General features: G+C 41.7%; 1 protein-coding gene and 1 long non-coding RNA gene across 3 annotated transcripts; both read left to right on the top strand.

Annotated features, from left to right (window-relative positions):
- Window positions 1-1,109: 1,109 nt before the first annotated feature.
- On the top strand, window positions 1,110-15,287 carry LOC139562878 (transcription factor E2F4-like). Of its 2 annotated transcripts, XM_071381001.1 has the most exons (10): window positions 1,110-1,481; window positions 1,990-2,413; window positions 7,531-7,640; window positions 7,722-7,882; window positions 8,107-8,216; window positions 8,306-8,567; window positions 8,709-8,834; window positions 13,181-13,228; window positions 13,399-13,443; window positions 13,537-15,287. In XM_071381001.1, exons 2-10 carry the CDS (start codon window positions 2,270-2,272, stop codon window positions 13,650-13,652), a joined length of 1,122 nt encoding a protein of 373 aa, XP_071237102.1. In that variant the 5' UTR covers window positions 1,110-1,481; window positions 1,990-2,269; the 3' UTR covers window positions 13,653-15,287. The 2 variants fall into 2 exon arrangements, with proteins under 2 accessions (XP_071237102.1, XP_071237101.1); XM_071381000.1 differs by lacking the exons at window positions 13,181-13,228; window positions 13,399-13,443; window positions 13,537-15,287 and adding an exon at window positions 11,952-12,456.
- A 4,572-nt stretch (window positions 15,288-19,859) lies between these two features.
- Window positions 19,860-21,474, top strand: LOC139563247 (uncharacterized). Its single transcript, XR_011672517.1, has 3 exons — window positions 19,860-20,137; window positions 20,865-21,026; window positions 21,284-21,474. It is a non-coding gene; the product is annotated as an uncharacterized lncRNA (long non-coding RNA).
- Window positions 21,475-21,778: the final 304 nt, after the last annotated feature.

The following is a 21,778-nucleotide window of genomic DNA, read 5'->3' on the forward strand; positions in this document are numbered from 1 at the left end:
CAAAATACATTACAATCCATAGGCCACACTGTCAGTTAAAGTACAAGGCCAAGACTGTCACACACACACACACACACACACACACACACACACACACACTGAACATAATTGTAACCCCAATCCTAAAGCTTACCCCTATGCCTAAAATAGGCTTTTTCCTCATGGGGACCTGGGAAATATCCCCACGAGGGAGAATTTTCCTTGTTTTACTGTCCTTGTGGGGACTTTTGGAGATTTCTGGTATCCATGATTTCTGGTCATTTCAATCTTACACTTGGGTACTTTCTAAAAACACTGCACTTCAGTACAAGTGACTTTTTGTAGAATGTATGGAGAGCATTTTCACTAACCCTAACACTTTTCCTGACGTTAACCTAATTCTCCTAAACTGCTACGTTAATTCTCCTAACCTGTTACGGAAAAGTCCTAGCTGTATCGAAGTGGAATGTTTTTAGGGAATCTACTTACACATGAGTGACTCAAAGAGGGTAGGGGCTTTGCGAAGTAGTGGAAAAGAGTCCTTGACTTGTCAAAATTATTTCTGCTTTTAAACTTGTCTGTGGGTGTATGGTTTATTGTTCATTCTCTACATTGTTCCAAAAATGTGAATGTCATCTTGACATAGTTCTGAAAGACATTCTAATACCGTGTTTTATTCAAGACACTGGGTCAATATACACTGAGTGTACAAAACTCCCCCCCGTCGGGACATGGACTCTACCAGGTATCGAAAGCGTTCCACAGGGATGCTGGCCCATGTTGACTCCAATGCTTCCCACAGTTGTGTCAAGTTGACTGTATGTGTTTTGGGTGGTGGACAATTCTTGATACACACAGGAAACTGTTGAGCGTGAAAAACCCAGCAGGGTTGCAGTTCTTGACACAAACTGGTGTGCCTGGCACCTACTACCATAACCTGTTCAAAGACACTTAAATATTTTGTCCTGCCCATTCACCCTCTGAATGTCTCACATACACAATCCATGTCTCAATTGTCTCAGGGCTTAAAAAAACGTACTTAACCAATCTCCTCCCCTTCATCTACACTGATTGAAGTGAAATTAACAAGTGACATCAATAAGAGATCATAGCGTTCACCTGGATAGTCTATGTCATGGAAAGAGTCGGTGTCCTGCATGTTTTGTACACTCAGTGGATATTACAATATCGTTTCATTTTGCGCTGTATCGTGATACTCTTCTATGTGTGACGCTCCCTAGCGCTAACGTGATTTCATTGGCTATCTCCTGCGTCGCTCCATGCCCGGTTCGGTGTCAAATTCGCTGTACGCGAGACATTCGTGAACAGGAAGAAAAATGCATTGGTTCTGTTGGATGAAAGATGCAGTAGGAGGGAGTTTTTAAACTGCCTTTCGAATATTAGTTGAGTAAATGCCCTGAGTGATTGCTTGCTTACAATATATCGATGAAACAAACTCAATTTGAATAGCATTCCAACGCTGTTTTGAGGACAACTCATTGGTAAGTACATACGACCATTCATCAGGACACTCGTGACAGGAGATAGCTAGGTACTGTAGCTAGCTAACGTTATCTAGCCTGTTGCTAATCGGGTGAGTTAGTTATCTTGCCACCTACGTTAACGAGAGCCAGTTTGCCACTAGCCATCGTTGTTTTAGTGATATGCATGTACCTATTGTACATGTACCTAATGTACACTACCTAGCTAGCTACCTTGTTGTGCTAACTACTGTAGTTAGCTAACGTAACTATGGGTGGTTGGCCAAAGAGTTGCCAAGCCAATCCAGTGGCGGAGGTCTAATCGAAACCGGTTTGCATTTACTGCTAACTTGGTATTTTGCACTCATACACAATCTGATCAAATCAAATTGGAGTAGGAACTCTAAGAGATATAGCTAGCTACTCTACTGTAGCTTCGTCTCCGTATGCAATGCATACAGCAGGTTATGGTACAGTGAGTAGGTGTGTATTTTTCGTTTCACTTTACCTTGGTGTCCTCACTTTGCAGACGCTCCCTACGCTTGAAACCATCCCAGCTTCCAACGGCTCGAGCATAGGACCTCATTGCTGGGTGGCTGCTTACTGTGTTCTGGCTCACGGGGAGACGAACTGGACCGACGAACTGGACCGACCACTGACCCGGTGTCGGCACAGCCTTTCTAGGGTTGCAACTATCCCTGCGGTTGTACTGGACTAGGACGGCCGAGGGCATAGGCCCAGTGCTTTACAGCATTTAGGGAAACCTCCCATTCACTAACGTTATATCGTCCAACCGATTCAGACTGGTTATGGCGCTGGAGGTGAGCCGAACCGAGCTGGAAGGTTCCGATGCTCCCCAGTCTCAGAGACACGAGAGGAGCCTCGGACTTCTCACCACGAAGTTCGTTACTTTGCTGCAGGAAGCGGAGGACGGGGTGCTCGATCTTAAAGTAGTGAGTTATGGGCTGCATCTCTTTTGACTGTCTGACTGTGTGAGAATTGTTAGCCATGGTTTGTTTATGTTTTAGTATAATCGCAGTCTTCAATTTTATAACCTATATAAGTCTAAGCACTGCCTTGTTTGATTGATATTGATTGCTACATTGTGTTGTAACAGATGTGCAACAAACTTCGAGGAGATGGATGTGGAATATGACATGCACTCAGACACCCACACCAGGGTTTCCACTAGAAAAATGTGTCCGGGAAGATTTTAATTACAATGTAATAGGTGTTGACTAACACTAATGCTTAAAGGGATACTTCGGGATTTTGACAATGAGGCCCTTTATCTACTTCCCCAGAGTCAGATGAACTCGTGGATAACATTTGTATGTCACTGTGTCCAGTATGAAGGAAGTTGGAGGTAGTTTTGCGAGCCAATGATAACTAGTGTTAGCGCAATGACAGGAAGTCTATGGTATCTGCTAGCATGCTAGCAGATACCATAGACTTCCAGTGTTTATGCTAACGCTAGTTAGCAAATGTGCTAGCACTAGTTATCAGCTTACTTAACTGCAAGCAGAGACATTAAAATGGTATCCACGAGTATCTACTTCCCCAGAGTCAGTTGAAAAGGGCCTCATTGCCAAAATCCCGAAGTATCTCAATAAATGGCAAATGCAAGGCATACTTCAATTATCAGTTGAGAAATAAAGCAATAGTAGCTATTTTTAATCATGACCATCAAAACCGTTTTTAACATGTGATTGCATTTAGAATTGTTGCCCAATGACACTCCAGAAGCATCGAGCTGAGGATCTGCAGCAGCAGCTTTAGCGCTGTTTGACAATTGATATTCTGTTAAAAATTGGCTCTGTATGCTGTGCACATGTAATAAATAAGATGCATGGCGACTAACAAAAATAAACACACCCCAATTTAATTACACAACATTTTGTCAATTGAAGCTGCACTATGCAGAAATCAATACCCCGTTTCCTGGTTGCAAAAACTGAAATTAGGCAAACAATTAGAATTTGTGACAAAACAAGCAAGTACCGTGTGGGGAATCATTCTGCCATCTAAACAGCTATGATATATATATACACTGCTCAAAAAAATAAAGGGAACACTTAAACAACACAATGTAACTCCAAGTCAATCACACTTCTGTGAAATCAAACTGTCCACTTAGGAAGCAACACTGATTGACAAATTTCACATGCTGTTGTGCAAATGGAATAGACAACAGGTGGAAATTATAGGCAATTAGCAAGACACCCCCAATAAAGGAGTGGTTCTGCAGGTGGTGACCACAGACCACTTCTCAGTTCCTATGCTTCCTGGCTGATGTTTTGGTCACTTGAATGCTGGCGGTGCTTTCACTCTAGTGGTAGCATGAGACGGAGTCTACAACCCACACAAGTGGCTCAGGTAGTGCAGCTCATCCAGGATGGCACATCAATGCGAGCTGTGGCAAGAAGGTTTGCTGTGTCTGTCAGCGTAGTGTCCAGAGCATGGAGGCGCTACCAGGAGACGTGGAGGAGGCCGTAGGAGGGCAACAACCCAGCAGCAGGACCGCTACCTCTACCTTTGAGCAGGAGGAGCACTGCCAGAGCCCTGCAAAATGACCTCCAGCAGGCCACAAATGTGCATGTGTCTGCTCAAACGGTCAGAAACAGACTCCATGAGGGTGGTATGAGGGCCCGACGTCCACAGGTGGGGGTTGTGCTTACAGCCCAACACCGTGCAGGACGTTTGGCATTTGCCAGAGAACACCAAGATTGGCAAATTCGCCACTGGCGCCCTGTGCTCTTCACAGATGAAAGCAGGTTCACACTGAGGACGTGACAGAGTCTGGAGACGCCGTGGAGAACGTTCTGCTGCCTGCAACATCCTCCAGCATGACCGGTTTGGCGGTGGGTCAGTCATGGTGTGGGGTGGCATTTCTTTGGGGGGGCCGCACAGCCCTCCATGTGCTCGCCAGAGGTAGCCTGACTGCCATTAGGTACCGAGATGAGATCCTCAGACCCCTTGTGAGACCATATGCTGGTGCGGTTGGCCCTGGGTTCCTCCTAATGCAAGACAATGCTAGACCTCATGTGGCTGGAGTGTGTCAGCAGTTCCTGCAAGAGGAAGGCATTGATGCTATGGACCGCCCGTTCCCCAGACCTGAATCCAATTGAGCACATCTGGGACATCATGTCTCGCTCCATCCACCAACACCACGTTGCACCACAGACTGTCCAGGAGTTGGCAGATGCTTTAGTCCAGGTCTGGGAGGAGATCCCTCAGGAGACCATCCGCCACCTCATCAGGAGTATGCCCAGGCGTTGTAGGGAGGTCATACAGGCACGTGGAGGCCACACACACTACTGAGCCTCATTTTGACTTGTTTTAAGGACATTACATCAAAGTTGGATCAGCCTGTAGTGTGGTTTTCCACTTTAATTTTGAGACTCCAAATCCAGACCTCCATGGGTTGATAAATTTGATTTCCATTGATAAGTTTTGTGTGATTTTGTTGTCAGCACATTCAACTATGTAAAGAAAAAAGTATTTAATAAGAATATTTCATTCATTCAGATCTAGGATGTGTTATTTTAGTGTTCCCTTTTATTTTTTTGAGCAGTGTATTTTCCATAATCAAAAATATTGTATTTTCAGCAGTTTGAAGCTGGTGTACAAAACTGAAAGTAAAAGATGCAAAAACGAAACTTAAGAACAGGAAGCATAGAAATAGAGCACATACAGTGGGGAGAACAAGTATTTGATACACTGCCGATTTTGCAGGTTTTCCTACTTACAAAGCACGTAGAGGTCTGTCATTTTTATCATAGGTACACTTCTACTGTGAGAGTCGGAATCTAAAACAAAAATCCAGAAAATCACATTGTATGATTTTTAAGTAATTAATTTGCATTTTATTGCATGACATAAGTATTTGATACATCAGAAAAGCAGAACTTAATATTTGGTACAGAAACCTTTGTTTGCAATTACAGAGATCATACGTTTCCTGTAGTTCTTGACCAGGTTTGCACACACTGCAGCAGGGATTTTGGCCCACTCCTCCATACAGACCTTCTCCAGATCTTTCAGGTTTCGGGGCTGTCGCTGGGCAATACGGACTTTCAGCTCCCTCCAAAGATTTTCTATTGGGTTCAGGTCTGGAGACTGGCTAGGCCACTCCAGGACCTTGAGATGCTTCTTACGGAGGCACTCCTTAGTTGCCCTGGCTGTCTGTTTCGAGTCGTTGTCATGCTGGAAGACCCAGCCACGACCCATCTTCAATGCTCTTACTGAGGGAAGGAGGTTGTTGGCCAAGATCTCGCGATACATGGCCCCATCCATCCTCCCCTCAATACGGTAGAGTCGTCCTGTCCCCTTTGCAGAAAAGCATCCCCAAAGAATGATGTTTCCACCTCCATGCTTCACGGTTGGGATGGTGTTCTTGGGGTTGTACTCATCCTTCTTCTTCCTCCAAACACGGCGAGTGGAGTTTAGACCAAAAAGCTCTATTTTTGTCTCATCAGACCACATGACCTTCTCCCATTCCTCCTCTGGATCATCCAGATGGTCATTGGCAAACTTCAGACGGGCCTGGACATGCGCTGGCTTGAGCAGGGGGACCTTGCGTGCGCTGCAGGATTTTAATCCATGACGGCGTAGTGTGTTACTAATGGTTTTCTTTGAGACTGTGGTCCCAGCTCTCTCCCGGTCATTGACCAGGTCCTGCCGTGTAGTTCTGGGCTGATCCCTCACCTTCCTCATGATCATTGATGCCCCACGAGGTGAGATCTTGCATGGAGCCCCAGACCGAGGGTGATTGACCGTCATCTTGAACTTCTTCCATTTTCTAATAATTGCACCAACAGTTGTTGCCTTCTCACCAAGCTGCTTGCCTATTGTCCTGTAGCCCATCCCAGCCTTGTGTAGGTCTACAATTTTATCCCTGATGTCCTTACACAGCTCTCTGGTCTTGGCCATTGTGGAGAGGTTGGAGTCTGTTTGATTGAGTGTGTGGACAGGTGTCTTTTATACAGGTAACGAGTTCAAACAGTTGCAGTTAATACAGGTAATGAGTGGAGAACAGGAGGGCTTCTTAAAGAAAAACTAACAGGTCTGTGAGAGCCGGAATTCTTACTGGTTGGTAGGTGATCAAATACTTATGTCATGCAATAAAATGCAAATTAATTACTTAAAAATCATACAATGTGATTTTCTGGATTTTTGTTTTAGATTCCGTCTCTCACAGTTAAAGTGTACCTATGATAAAAATTACAGACCTCTACATGCTTTGTAAGTAGGAAAACCTGCAAAATCGGCAGTGTATCAAATACTTGTTCTCCCCACTGTAGAACGGATCTACCGCTTCTTTAACTTGCTTTCAATAATGACCGATCTGTAACTCACATTTCTATGTGAATTTGGTCGTCGCCCAAAAGTTACATATTGCAGCTTTAGCCTATAGACCAATAAGCATGACAGTCAAATGTATTTCCATCAACGAATAAAAATGATTTGTAATTTTATTCTCACGGTCAAATTGACTAGCAACAATTTTATTTATTGTCTTTTAATATTTTTATTGTCCAAAAGCCAGCAATTACACATGCACTGTGATCGTGATGATTTATACTCTAAAATAGAAGCTTAAACTCTAATATAAAACTAAGTGTAAAACTGTTACATTATCTAGGTTAATGTCAGTAAGGAGTTCGAGGAATAAAAGAGGGTAAAACACAGAGAGTGTGTGTGTAAAAGAGACAAGCTGTGTCTCATCGCTCAGCGGGTAGCTGTGTCACAGTCTGTCATTATTGTCCGCATTGTTTAGTCCCCCCTCTGATAGGCTCATAGGGTTGTGACCTCTCCTATTATTGGCTACCAGGGCTATGACATATCCAGTGATTGGTTGACAGGCCCCTGTCTCACAGGCTTTGACCTTTTGTGATTTGTTATTAAACCCCACGCTGGATATGCATTTCCCTTTAAGGAAAATAGCCTTGGTAGGGACATTTGAGTGCTTGCATTTTAAAATCATTCATTAAGTTATTTTGCTTCTGATCAGAGAGGGTGACCTTTGACAGTTGTGTTGTGAGTAATGTCGTTTTTTCTGCTCTTGTAGGCAGCAGACACCCTGGCCGTCAGACAGAAGAGGCGCATCTATGACATCACCAATGTACTGGAGGGCATCGGCCTGATCGAGAAGAAGTCCAAGAACAGTATTCAGTGGAAGTGAGTGTACGGCCGCGGGCTTGTATGTGTATAGGTATGCACACAGTATGTGCTTACATTTCTGTATACTATCTGTCTAAGGGGAGTTGGGCCAGGCTGTAACTCAAGGGAGATTGGTGACCGGCTGATTGACCTGAAGTTGGAGCTTGAAGATCTGGATATGAGGGAAAGTGAGCTGGACCAGCAGAGGGTGTGGGTCCAACAAAGCATCAAGAACGTGACCGAGGACACACACAATAGCCCATATCCTTACTATGTACCCACATTCTCATACCTACACCAACATCTAAATTGTTACCCCAACCTAACCTTACATAGGTATCCATGACAGTCCACACCAGTAGAAAAGTATAGAAAAAGAGCTGCAGTGCCGTATTGTCTGTACAATAGCAGAGGATACACTTGCCAGCATTAACACTGTTATAATACTCTGTTAAGGTGTGTGTCTGACCTTAACTCTGACCAACTCTAGCCTATGTTAATCATGAGGACATCTGCAGTTGCTTCAAAGGTGATACCCTCTTGGCGGTGCGTGCTCCCTCTGGTACGCAGCTGGAGGTGCCCATACCTGAAGCTGTAAGTTAGTTTTGTTTCTGCCTCCTCCCCTCCTAGTCAGTCAGTCTTCTCAGGGTGAAAAGTAAGTGTGTGTTTGTCTCCACTTTTAGGTTCAAAGCGGTCAGAGGACGTATCAGATCCATCTGAAGAGCGCTGCTGGGCCCATTGATGTTCTGCTCATCAACAAGGACGCAGTTAACTCAACCCCCATGGTGCTGCCAGTCCCGCCCCCTGAGGAAATGCTGCAGAACACCAAGTCTGCTGCAGCCTCTGCAGACACAACCACTAACACACCCACTCACACATTTGTTAAGACCACCCAGAGCCTGGCCACCAGCAAGCCTAAAGCACATACAGCAGCTAAGCCACCAGGTGACCTCACTGTTATATCTCTCATGGTCTATGAAAATGTTGTCTGCTAAACTCTCAATACAATATCATTGAATTGTCCCATGTCTACATCTGTATACATATCTCTTTCTCTCTCTATCTCTACCTCTACCTACCTCCCAGACACCTCCAGCACTGAAAAAACTGCTCAGCAACCACCATCATTGGACACCCGATCCCTCCAGTCTTCTGCTTCATTGGACAACAACTTGACTGTCTTTGAACCAATCAAATCCGATTCATCTGACTGTGAGTTAGAATTCAATTTGATATGAATATGACTTAAGTTTTTATGCATGCTGGCTTTCTCCTGCCCCTCCCGCCGTGCTACTTCATGATCAAACAATTAGCTTAGAATGCCGTTAGATAATTTATCTCTAAGTTTTAGGTTGTTTTTGAATAACCTTAAAACATGATAGGCCTAAGGTAATAATGAAAGAGGTAGAACAAACAATAACAAGATAGAAAAAATCTAATTAGTAGTTTGTACAAACCTTACAGTTGAACAAAGCTTAGTCTATTATAAAATAATGCATGCAACCCTCCCTATTTCTGTTGTGAACCAAACGGCTAAAATCCAAATCCCACTAATTTAAAATAGCCTATCAAAAGCATGAAGTTAAAATTATGAATACAATTAACCAAATAGGCTATTCTAATGAAGTGTTTAAAGTCCTAAAGTTGCAGCTTTCAAATGCGAACATCTGTGAAAGGCAGTTGTTAGGCGATTCTCTATCACAGCTTTATTTTAAATAACAAATGTTACAGGCAACAAGAAGTCAAATTGAGGAAATAATATCAAGATGGAAAAATGTAATGATGTCAAAAGAACTTACAGCTGATCAAAGCTTATGAAAGAAATGATGTGTAGAGTAGGCCAATTTCCATAGCCTATAATTAGCAATGTAGTCTACAACCTACCTATACAACATATAGAAAGAGATCTAGGCCTAATAAGGGAGGAAGATTAGGCAAAAAATGTGTATCATTTAATAATTATCCAGTTATGGGGACAGCGGAGTTGCATGCTCTGCAGCTGAGCCCTTGATAATTTACAACCCATCACACGACACACAGCCAGCGAGGATCCTTGACTGTCACTTGCACTTTGGCACACAGACTAAGGCTGGGCGATATCAAATTAATTAGATACATTAGAATTTATGTTTTTGCACGATATTTCTAATGCCTGTATTGCGGAATATTTTTTTTGAGTGTGTATGTTCGCTTGTTCTCGTCTCCTTCGCTCCTTCTGTCCTGTGTGCACCTTCCCATTTACACCAGAGATCTATATATAATGACAGGATTCTCATGTCTCTGCCCTAACAATGGGGGGAGTCGTCCCAAAGGTGGGAAGGCATGCGACAAGCTTACCTCCAAAATAAGCCCATAGAAACGCATTGGGCTTATTTTGGACAGATTTTTGCGAGAAACATTTGTGAAACCTCTCACTCTGCCTCTTCCTCTCTATTTACACACACATTGATCCAACAGAATCGGTCATATGGAGACTGAAACACATTGAGACATTATTTTACTGTAATAGAGGAAGTTAACCTTTCTAAATGATACCCTTTTTATGTCTCAACTCCTCGAGTTGCTCACAGAGCGGACAGTACTAAAACAGGAGTTTCAATGAACATTGGTTCTGGAAAATGAATGCTCAGTTTGTCACGCACGCATTGCGGTACCACGTACAGCTAGCAGCATTTTAGTCAAAGATTGTTCTGCTAGCTGTCTAATTTGTTTGAGACCTGTGTTAATGTTCTATAAATGCCTGCTACAAGAAGTTAGTCATTATTAGTGAAAGTGCATTATACATGGTTCTGGTAAAATTTGTTACAAAAAGGCAATTTTCATAGACTGACTTGAAAGCCAGATCAGTGATTATTGCAAAAAAGCAGGTTAAACTATTTAGATTAAATTATTATTGGGTTTTATGGTTGTGGAAGGTGTATTTTTAGACTAGGTATAATTTCACAAGACCTGAATCCATTTGTTTATTGCTGACTAGTTGAAATGCAGTGTATTTGCCCTTTAATTGTACAACAAAGCTTATTTTGTGAAAACATCAACAACAAAAAATCTGGAAATATATATTGTGAATCGCCCATAGGTTTGAAAGAATCGAGAGATGATTTTTAGGCCATGTCGCCCAGACCTAATACCGGCACACACCAGGAATACACTACTAAAATAGATTTGGCTCCAATGTATATTTTATCATGATTCCTCTCGCTTGTGGTCCTTTTTAGCAGTCTTTTTTTTTAAAGGATTTTTTTACCTTAAAATATATATTTTTTTTTATTAAATACACTTGTGGGGTTGGCCATTAGGGGGCGATACCATCGTACATTACAATGTTTTATGGGTACTTAATTGCGATAAGACAAAGGTTGACTGCCCAACCATAAGCAGGAATGTGATGGAGGGAGATAAACCTTGGCACTGGGCTAGAATTCCAACGGTCTCTCTCTCACACGTACAGTACCAGTCAAGTTTGGACACACCTCTTCATTCAAGGGTTTTTCTTTATTTTTACTATTTTCTACGTTGTAGAATAATACTGAAGACATCAAAACTATGAAATAACACATATGGAATCATGTTATATCCAAAAAAAACTGTTAAACAAATCAAAGTATATTTTATATTTGAGATTTTTCAAAGTAGCCACACTTTGCCTTGACAGCTTTGCACACCCTTGGCATTATCTCAACCAGCTTCATTAGGCAGTCACCTGGAATGCATTTCAATTAACAGGTCTGCCTTCTTAAAAGTGAATTTGTGGAATTTCATTCCTTCCTAATCTTTCCTTCTTAATGCTTTTGATCCAATCAGTTGTTGTGACAAGTTAGGCGTATATAGAAGATAGCCCTATTTGGTAAAAGACCAAGTCCATATTATGGCAAGAACAGCTCAAATAAACAGAGAAACGATAGTCCATCATTACTTTAAGACATGAAGGTCAGTCAATCCGGAAAATGTCAAGAACTTTCTTCAAGTGCAATCGCAAAAACCATCAAGCGCTATGATGAAACTGGCTCTCATGAGGACCGCCACAGGAAAGGAAGACCCAGAGTTACCTCTGCTGCAAGATGGGCTCCCGAGCGGCGCAGCGGTCTAAGGCACTGCATCTCAGTGCTAGAGGCGTCACTACAGACACCGTGGTTCGAATCCAGGCTGTATCACAACCGGCTGTGATTGGGAGTCCCATAGGGCGGCGCACAATTGGCCCAGCATCGTCCGGGTTTGGCCAGTGTAGACTGTCATTGTAAATAAGAATTTGTTGTTAAGTAACTTGCTTAGTTAAATAAAGGTTAAATAACTCTAATGAACTTATCTTTTGTTTTAACTGCACCTCAGATTGCAGCCCAATATATGCTTCACAGAGTTCAAGTAACAGACACATCTCTACATCAACTGTTCAGAGGAGACTGCGTGAATCAGGCCTTCATGTTCGAATTGCTGCAAAGAAACCACTACTAAAGGACACCAATAAGAGGAATAGACTTGCTTGGGCCAAGAAACACGAGCAATGGACATTAGACCTGTGGAAATATGTCCTTTGCTATGATGAGTCCAAATTTGAGATTTTTGGTTCTTACTGTGTCTTTGTGAGATGCAGAGTAGGTGAATGGATGATCTCCTCATTTGTGTGGTTCCCGAAGCATGGAGGAGGTGGTGTGGGGGTGTTTGCTGGTGACACTGTCAGTGATTTTATTTAGAATTCAAACCACACTTAACCAGCATGGCTACCACAGCATTCTGCAGCGATACGCCATCCCATCTGGTTTGCGCTTAGTGGGACTATCATTTGTTTTTCAACCGGACAATGAACCAACACACCTCCAGGCTGTGTAAGGGCTATTTGACCAAGAAGGAGAGTGATGGAGTGCTGCATCAGATGACCTGGCCTCCACAATGTCCCGACGTCAACCCGACTGAGATGGTTTAGGATGAGTTGGACTGCAGATTGAAGGAAAAGCAGCCAGCAAGTGCTCAGCATATGTGAGAACTACTTCAAGACTGTTAGAAAATCATTCCAGGTGAGTCAGGTTGAGAGAATGCCAAGAGTGTGCAAAGCTGTCATCAAGGCAAAGGGTGGCTACTTTGAAGAATCTAAAATATTTGGATTTGTTTAACACTTCTTTTGGTTACTACATGATTCCATATGTGTCATTTCATAGTTTGTCTTCACTTTTATTCTACAATGTAGAAAATAGTTTTTTTTAAATAAATAAAGTGAAATGCAACTTGAATGAGTAGGTGTGTCCAAACTGTGGACTGGTACTGTGCGTACATTGTTTATCTGTTTAGTAAGCACACACTTCCGACCACAGAGTTTTAAACGTTTTTTAAAAAACATTAAAACCCTGGCTATGCCCAATGCACTGTAACACAGGAAGCATCTGTGTGGCAACAAATGATGTACAATGCCTGCCTGCTATAGAAATGTGTGTGTGTGCAAGCTGTTTTATTTTTGGTTGTTTAATAAATGTACACAGGAAAACGGTGTGTAACTTGGCTCTGCCTTATAAAAACAACCTCTAATGTACTTGTATGGTGTCTATATTGTGCCTTGTGTTTTTCAGTGCTGGATTTCCCCAAATACTTTTCTGACATGTTTGACCCCGCTAAAGGTACTGTGTTTGACCCCGTGCGCATGTGTATCATGTTTTAAATGTATACGAACAGACCCTTGAACTTAATTTCCTGAAATAAAATGCATGATAAACTATGACTTTGTGTACAGCAGACACTCTCTCACCTCTGTGTGTGTGTGTGTGTGTGTGTGTGTGTGTGTGTGTAGAGATGGTGAGTGCAGATCTACTAGAGGAACTTATGGCTTCAGAAGGTAAGAGTCTAAAATGGATTATGTTATAAACACCTTTACTTTGACTTGATGATTCCAGTTATTCATGTTTATATCCCACTTTCTCTCTACCAGTGTTCTCTCCACTCCTCCGCCTTTCTCCTCCCCCGGGTGACCATGACTACATCTATAACCTGGATGAGAGCGAGGGCCTCTGCGACCTCTTCGACGTCTCCATCCTCAACCTTTGACCTATGAACCTTGCCACAAGGCTCACATGAAGAGACCCTTTTTTAAAGAAAGCTAAGAACACTTTTTTTAAACAATTCTTTGAGTACTAACAAACAGGTCTATTTTTGGAGTCTTGTAATATAAGCTGAATTGATGAACAAACAGTTTTTGATAATTTTCATACTCTTTATTTTTGTTGCGTCCCCTTTGTTGATGTTTGAACAGGGAGATGATGCAATTTACCCTGGAGAGCATCCCTCCCCTACAGGAATTATAAGCTTTAATGATGTCATGGAATATATTTTTTGATCTGTGCTACTTAAGTAACAGTGGATGTGTTTTTAAAAGTTGAGTTGTGCTCCATTTGGACCGAGTAAAGATGGGTTGAGGTGAAGATAGCAACCCATTCATTTCCTCAAGGCAAAATCAACCACTACACCTAGGTACTTATGTACATCTGGAATGGTTCGATAGTAAGCAATATAGTGAAAATTACATCTAGTCTTTTAGAGGGCAAGGTAGAGCTATTACCATATTGCAGACCTATTTGATCCTTTCAGATCTACATGGTGACTTAGGGTAGGGAGGGATAAGTGCTGTGAGGAGCTGCATTGTTTGTATTCTACTGTCAATGGGCTGTGAGGAGTGCAGCTACTCCATTGCCCACATAGTGGTGCTAGAGTCACAGCAGGAAGAGAAAATCAGCTCCCTCACCTGCTGCAACCTAGTCTCCTATGAGTCAGGTACACAAGACCAGCCACAACACCACAATATACTGACAACATGTAAATCCATTCAAAGCCTTTACCAGTCCTAATCTTTTGACACTATTGTTGAGGCTTACAGTTCTCTTCAGTTGCTGGTGCATTTTATATCTTGTCTGTTTCTCCCTCAGTGTATGCGTGTGCATGTGGAGCACATTTTTTGTGTTTGTAATTTTCACAAGTCTCAACTCTGAATTCAATTGTAAAATGCTCTTTATTTTGGTGTATTTTTTTATAGTGAACTGACACTGTCAAGGACAGTACATACATATTTTGTCTATCTCTGTTTTTTTACATCCGGATCCAGATTCAACTATGATGATATGTGTTCGTTCAGCAGTAAATATTTTTCAAATTTAGTGTCAAATCTGCTGTTTCATTTGTATTGTTTGGTTTTATTGCATATTTATGTTTGTAACCTGCTCATGTTCTGACGTAAGTTCACATCGGGGCAAACTGGAACCAGAAATGGGCATGGGAATTTTGTCACCCCTGCCTATCAGTTCGGGACCGTATATTTTTGGTCAGTGTCTGTGAAATGGGATGGCAGCAAATAAGCAAAATTATTGTGGGAGATAAATTGAAATGGAGAGGCTGAACTATTCTGCAGGTGATATATTGGTTGTATACATAAATGTGCTTAACTTTTTTCTATTATCAGGCATATACTAATTGTAACCCCTATCTCTACAATGTATTAGTTTCAGATTGACACTCACACACCCGTCTTTGTTATCATATGTGCAAACAACCTCAGCGTGTAGCCACAAATCCACTGAGTAAACCTGCCTATGTTTTTATAGGCTAAGTGAGGCTCAGAGGATATTTGTTTTAAAAATGGGCACTCACTCCTGATTACCTGTATGAATTAAAAATAATATATGAATTTTTTTTAGAATTTTGTCTTTCTTTTTTTGCATCACACAACATTACACACTTTTGTCTACTTAGTTGATACCACGAGGAGCATGATATTATGTTATGTTGCTGGCAAGTGGTCAGTAGCTTCCAAACAGGCTGAGGCAATTTAGATTGAGTCAAGGATACAACCTTGGAGTTCAGTGGTATAAAAATTATTTAAAGTAGAATTTAAGTTGGGTTTTTTGACAACTTTTACTTCACTACATTCCTAAAGAAAGTAATGTACTTTTGGTCCATACATTTTCCCTGACACCCAAAAGTACTCATTACATTGTGAATGCTTAGCAGAACAGAAAAACTGTCACTCACTTATCAAGAGAACATCCTGGTCATCCCTACTGCCTCTGATCTGGCACACTCACTCAACTTAAATGCCTTGTTTGTAAATTATGTCTGTGTTGGAGTGTGCCGCTGGCTATTTGTACATTTTTTAAAACAATAAAATTGTGCCTTCTGGTTTCCTTAATATAAGCAATTTGAAATGATATATACTTTTACTTTTGATACTTAAGTATATTTTAGCAATTACATTTACTTTTGATACTTAAGTATATTTAAAACTAAATACTTTTAGACCTTTACTCAAGTATTTTACTGGATCATTCACTTTTACTTGGGTCATTTTCTATTAAGGTATCTCTACTTTTACTCAAGAATGACAATAGGGTACTTTTTTTTACCACTGTTGGTAACTAATTCAACTAATTCATGACCCGCTCAATTCTCAGAGTTGTGAGTGACTGCTTGCTAAATTCTTTAGGGCTATCTGACTGAAGGTGACAGACTGACATTTGAGCTTGGCTGAAGCAGTTTAGCTAAAGTAGCGGAGCTGTTTCACAATTGAAGAAATTAAACAAGTGTTTTTGGCCGCCTGCCAATCATGATGTAGTGGTGGTGCAGAGGGTAGTGTATATGCCCCAGTACATCACTGGGGCCGAGCTCCCTGCCAGGCCCTAAAAATTGTCAAAGACTCCAGCCACCCAAGTCAGACTGTTCTCTCTGCTACCACATGGCAAGCGGTACCGGATCACAAAGTCTGAGACCAAAAGGCTCCTGAAAAGCCTCTACCCCCAAGCCATGAGACTGCTGAACAGTTAATCAAATGGCTACCCGGACTATTTACATTGACCCCCTGTTTTTTGCACTGACTATCTTTCACTGACTCTATGCACACTCATACTCTACTCACACACTCACACATACTACACTTACATTCCAACACACATACACACACACACACACACATGCATATTGACTCCACACACACGTTCACACAGACAAACTTTCACACTTTTCACATACCCTGTTGCTACTCTGTTTATTATCTGTCCTGATTGCCTAGTCACTTTAAGCCCAACCCACATGTACATAATACATACAGTGGGGAGAACAAGTATTTGATACACTGCCAATTTTGCAGGTTTTCCTACTTACAAAGCATGTAGAGGTCTGTAAGTTTTATCATAGGTACACTTCAACTGTGAGAGACGGAATCTAAAACAAAAATCCAGAAAATTACATTGTATGATTTTTAAGTAATTCATTTGCATTTTATTGCATGACGTAAGTATTTGATCACCTACCAACCAGTAAGAATTCCGGCTCTCACAGACCTGTTAGTTTTTCTTTAAGAAGCCCTCCTGTTCTCCACTCATTACCTGTATTAACTGCACCTGTTTGAACTCGTTACCAGTATAAAAGACACCTGTCCACACACTCAATCAAACAGACTCCAACCTCTCCACAATGGCCATGACCAGAGAGCTGTGTAAGGACATCAGGGATAGAATTGTAGACCTGCACAAGGCTGGGATGGGCTACAGGACAATAGGCAAGCAGCTTGGTGAGAAGGCAACAACTGTTGGCGCAATTATTAGAAAATGGAAGAAGTTCAAGATGACGGTCAATCACCCTCGGTCTGGGGCTCCATGCAAGATCTCACCTCGTGGGGCATCAATGATCATGAGGAAGGTGAGGGATCAGCCCAGAACTACACGGCAGGACCTGGTCAATGACCTGAAGAGAGCTGGGACCACAGTCTCAAAGAAAACCATTAGTAACACACTACGCCGTCATGGATTAAAATCCTGCAGCGCACGCAAGGTCCCCCTGCTCAAGCCAGCGCATGTCCAGGCCCGTCTGAAGTTTGCCAATGACCATCTGGATGATCCAGAGGAGGAATGGGAGAAGGTCATGTGGTCTGATGAGACAAAAATAGAGCTTTTTGGTCTAAACTCCACTCACCGTGTTTGGAGGAAGAAGAAGGATGAGTACAACCCCAAGAACACCATCCCAACCGTGAAGCATGGAGGTGGAAACATCATTCTTTGGGGATGCTTTTCTGCAAAGGGGACAGGACGACTGCACTGTATTGAGGAGAGGATGGATGGGGTCATGTATCGCGAGATCTTGGCCAACAACCTCCTTCCCTCAGTAAGAGCATTGAAGATGGGTCATGGCTGGGTCTTCCAGCATGACAACGACCCAAAACACACAGCCAGGGCAACTAAGGAGTGGCTCCGTAAGAAGCATCTCAAGGTCCTGGAGTGGCCTAGCCAGTCTCCAGACCTGAACCCAATAGAAAATCTTTGGAGGGAGCTGAAAGTCCGTATTGCCCAGCGACAGCCCCGAAACCTGAAGGATCTGGAGATGATCTGTAGGGAGGAGTGGGCCAAAATCCCTGCTGCAGTGTGTGCAAACCTAGTCAAGAACTACAGGAAACGTATGATCTCTGTAATTGCAAACAAAGGTTTCTCTACCAAATATTAAGTTCTGCTTTTCTGATGTATCAAATACTTATGTCATGCAATAAAATGCAAATTAATTACTTAAAAATCATACAATGTGATTTTCTGGATTTTTGTTTTAGATTCCGTCTCTCATAGTTGAAGTGTACCTATGATAAAAATTACAGACCTCTACATGCTTTGTAAGTAGGAAAACCTGCAAAATCGGCAGTGTATCAAATACTTGTTCTCCCCACTGTATATACATAAATTACCTCAACTACCTCGTACCCCTGCACATTGAATCGGTACTGGTACTCCTTGCACAGTATTTAGCCTCGTTATTGTTATTTTATTGCGTTACTATAAACTTTTTTTATTTTGCTAATTTTTCTTCCTTGTAATTAAGAGTATCACGGTACAACACATGTTGTATTCAGCGCATGTGACAAATAACATTTCATTTGATTTGTATGAAAGATAAGAGTCTGCACACTGTTCAGTCCGCTCTACAAGTAGGTTGAGCTGGAGAAATGGTTGAACTCAAACGTAACTCAACTTTCCCTGATCGGAACCCCTCTCTACTTGTTTGTGGTTCTTTTTTAATTTCAATTCTTAGAGTTGTGACTGCTTGCCACATTCTTTAGGGCTATCTGACTGAAGGTGAAATAGACCGACATTTGAGCTTTGTTGAAGCAGTGTAACTGAAGCAGCTGAGGAGTTTCACAATTGAAGAAATGAAACCAAAGTGTATTTGGCCCCCTGTCAAACACGATGTAGCGGTGGTTTGAAAGATAAGAGTCACCCTGCACACTACTCAATTGGCTCCACAAATAGGTTGAGCTGGAGAAATGGTTACACTCAAACTCAACTCTCCCTGATCGGATCTCCTCTCTACTTGTTTGTGGTTCTTTTTAGTTTAATTTAATACCACCTGCTGTCTCAACAGCTGTAGCCTATAGGTTATTATTCATAAGTGTCCATATATTTAATAAAAATACTACATATCGCCTAGTCTCTATGAAGTCAATATGAACTACTTACTAGAACTTAAACGTTTATGTTAGTCATTTCTGTCTCTTAGATCTCAAATGTCACAGACACGTACTTTATGTTGACTGATAGTATTTTTTGTGACAATTTAAAAACCTATTAGCCCATATCAAATGTTTTTAACAGTTTTAAAGCATAGCCTAATCTATATCAAAATAAAACATTGCCTGAACTCATATCTAATGGTATGACTGATGCAGAAATTATTTTATTGAAGTAGCTGACATATATTTATGTTTTTATTTTTAACATGTTATCATTTGAAATGAGCTGTTCTGAGTGCTGGCTGATGACTTCAAATGGGTGCTGGCCAGTCAAGTACGGGCACAGACTGCTGTCCTATCTGTGTTACTGCATGTTACAGATTCCTCCCTTTAGTGAGTTGAACAGTAGGAGTCAGGTTTGGGCGCCCACAGCCTTCAATTGCTTCCCTTCAAAAGAAAAATCCAACTATAACTTTGTTTAAAGTGCTGTGGTTTATGACCTGATCTAGGTCATATAATAATGCATATTAAAATTGAAATATTATGATAATATTAGAAAAATTATAATACATAATAAAATGGAAAGGCAGCATAAACAGACAATGTGTGTAGGTGGCTTCTCTTTAAATCGTGAACAACTCTAATCAAAAAGTTGAATGAACTCCATTTGAGTGCAATTATTAGTGGTGAACACTGGGTTCAACCACAGGTTGATACGCTAAATAGGCTAGTCAATATCAAGGCTGTAAACTCAGAGTAAGCAAATATCCCTCATGAACACTGTCTGACTGCTAGTTTTCAAAGCAGTCCAATGTGTGTGGGTGGCATCTAAGAGTCAGCAAATATCCCTGGGTGGTGTGGTTGGTATCTTTAAATGGTGAAGAACACATTTCCTGCAGCCCAGTCACCATGATAGGCTCGGTGATGTTGTTGCTATTTTTCCTCCTGTTCTTCTTGATCAGGGTCCGCCGACCTCCCCCCAGGACCCCGTCCCCTGCCCATCCTCGGCAATCTGCTACAGCTGGACCCTGTCAACCCCCTCAAAGACCTGGAAAGGGTAAGAGAACTTCACAAAAAATCCACAAACCTGGAAAGGTTTGGTTTACACTGGGTTTATTTTTGTGTCATATACTGTATGTTGTCAGTGATTGAATAGTTACCAGTAATTTGGTTTTGTTTGAAGTTACCCAAACTGTGTGCAGAAAGATATGGTTTTGTAGCGTCCTTACAGACCTTTAAGCTTGAACAAACAACAATGTTTTTAGAAGACTTTCAACTAAAGCATCTTAGATACTAACTAAAATGCCATTGTGATTCATGTCAGAGCAGCAACAGCCACTAAACTGTGTTTGATCCAAAATAGGTCAGGTTCCAAAAGGTTTTATCAGGCCTAAATCAACATGCACTGTCTCCACTTTTGAAACAACCCTCAAAAAGGTTCTTGATGGGGATTTGTTTTGTTACAGAAGTTTGTTCATCCATATTAATTTAACCCAGATAGTGAGGAGTGTCAATGATACAATACAATAACTTTTCACAGGAGGTTGGTGGCACCTTAATTGGGGAGGACGGGCTCGTGGTAAATGGCTGGAGCGCAATAGGTGGTATGGTATCAAATTCATCATTCCATTTGCTCTGTTCCAGCCATTATTATGTGCTGTCCTCCGCTGGATCTGTCAGTAGTTGCTATGGTTTAGTTTCATCTTCAGATGTGTCTGACTTGTCACACAACTTACTGTTCAGCTTGGGAACTCTCTCTCCCTCTCTCTACCTCTGTGTTTCAGCTGAAGAGGCGCTATGGTAATGTGTTCTGTCTGTACATCGGATCACGGCCTGTCGTGGTTCTGAATGGCCTTGAGGCGGTTTGTGAGGCACTGGTGACATGCACAGCTGAATTTCAGGACGACCAAACCATCTCATGATCAGCGACATCACAGAATGCAAAGGTACTGTGTTTTTAACCCCTTGTGTCCCCTAGGCTGGTCCTGGGTCAGTTTTATAATTTGTGATATAATTGTATTGGTGTAGGTAGAAGTAGAGGTGATTGTCAATAGGGGGGCGCTGTTTTCACTTTGGAAAAAATCGTGCCCAAATGAAACGGCCTCGTACTCTTTTCTAGATCATACAATATGCATATTATTATTACTATTGGATAGAAAACACAATTCAGGAAAGGAAATCAACACATACATATGACCAACAGGGGGCTCTGGGTGAGCCGGGTGCTGACTCACCTGAGATGTTCGAGCCGTGCTCTGCCTGCCCTCTCGACTCCCAGACGAGCTCCTCCAGCACCGGTCAGCAGTGTGTCCTTTCCGACCACAACTGGTTGTTAAAGGAATTTAATTCCTGTATGTTCATCAACCAATTCAATTAAAACACTCTGCCCATTCATAAGAATTTGTAAGATACTTATTTGTATAAAATGGACAGAAACCAGTCTCAAAATCAATCAATCAATAGCGTTTATTCTCGAGAGTACTGACCATAGTACAATTTACATCAGGTTATATAATAAAAATGACATCATAGGTTTTAAAATGTCCTTCCTCCTCTCGGATACAATGGTAATACAGTTTCACAAGCCTTCTAACATGGTCTGGCACCTGTTAACTTCTTTGGGATAGGGGGCGCTATTTTCACTTTGGGAAAAAATTGTGCCCAATTTAAACGGCCTCGTACTCTATTCTAGATCGTA

The sequence above is a fragment of the Salvelinus alpinus genome, chromosome 33 (assembly GCF_045679555.1).
Source record: "Salvelinus alpinus chromosome 33, SLU_Salpinus.1, whole genome shotgun sequence".
Lineage (NCBI taxonomy): Eukaryota > Metazoa > Chordata > Actinopteri > Salmoniformes > Salmonidae > Salvelinus > Salvelinus alpinus.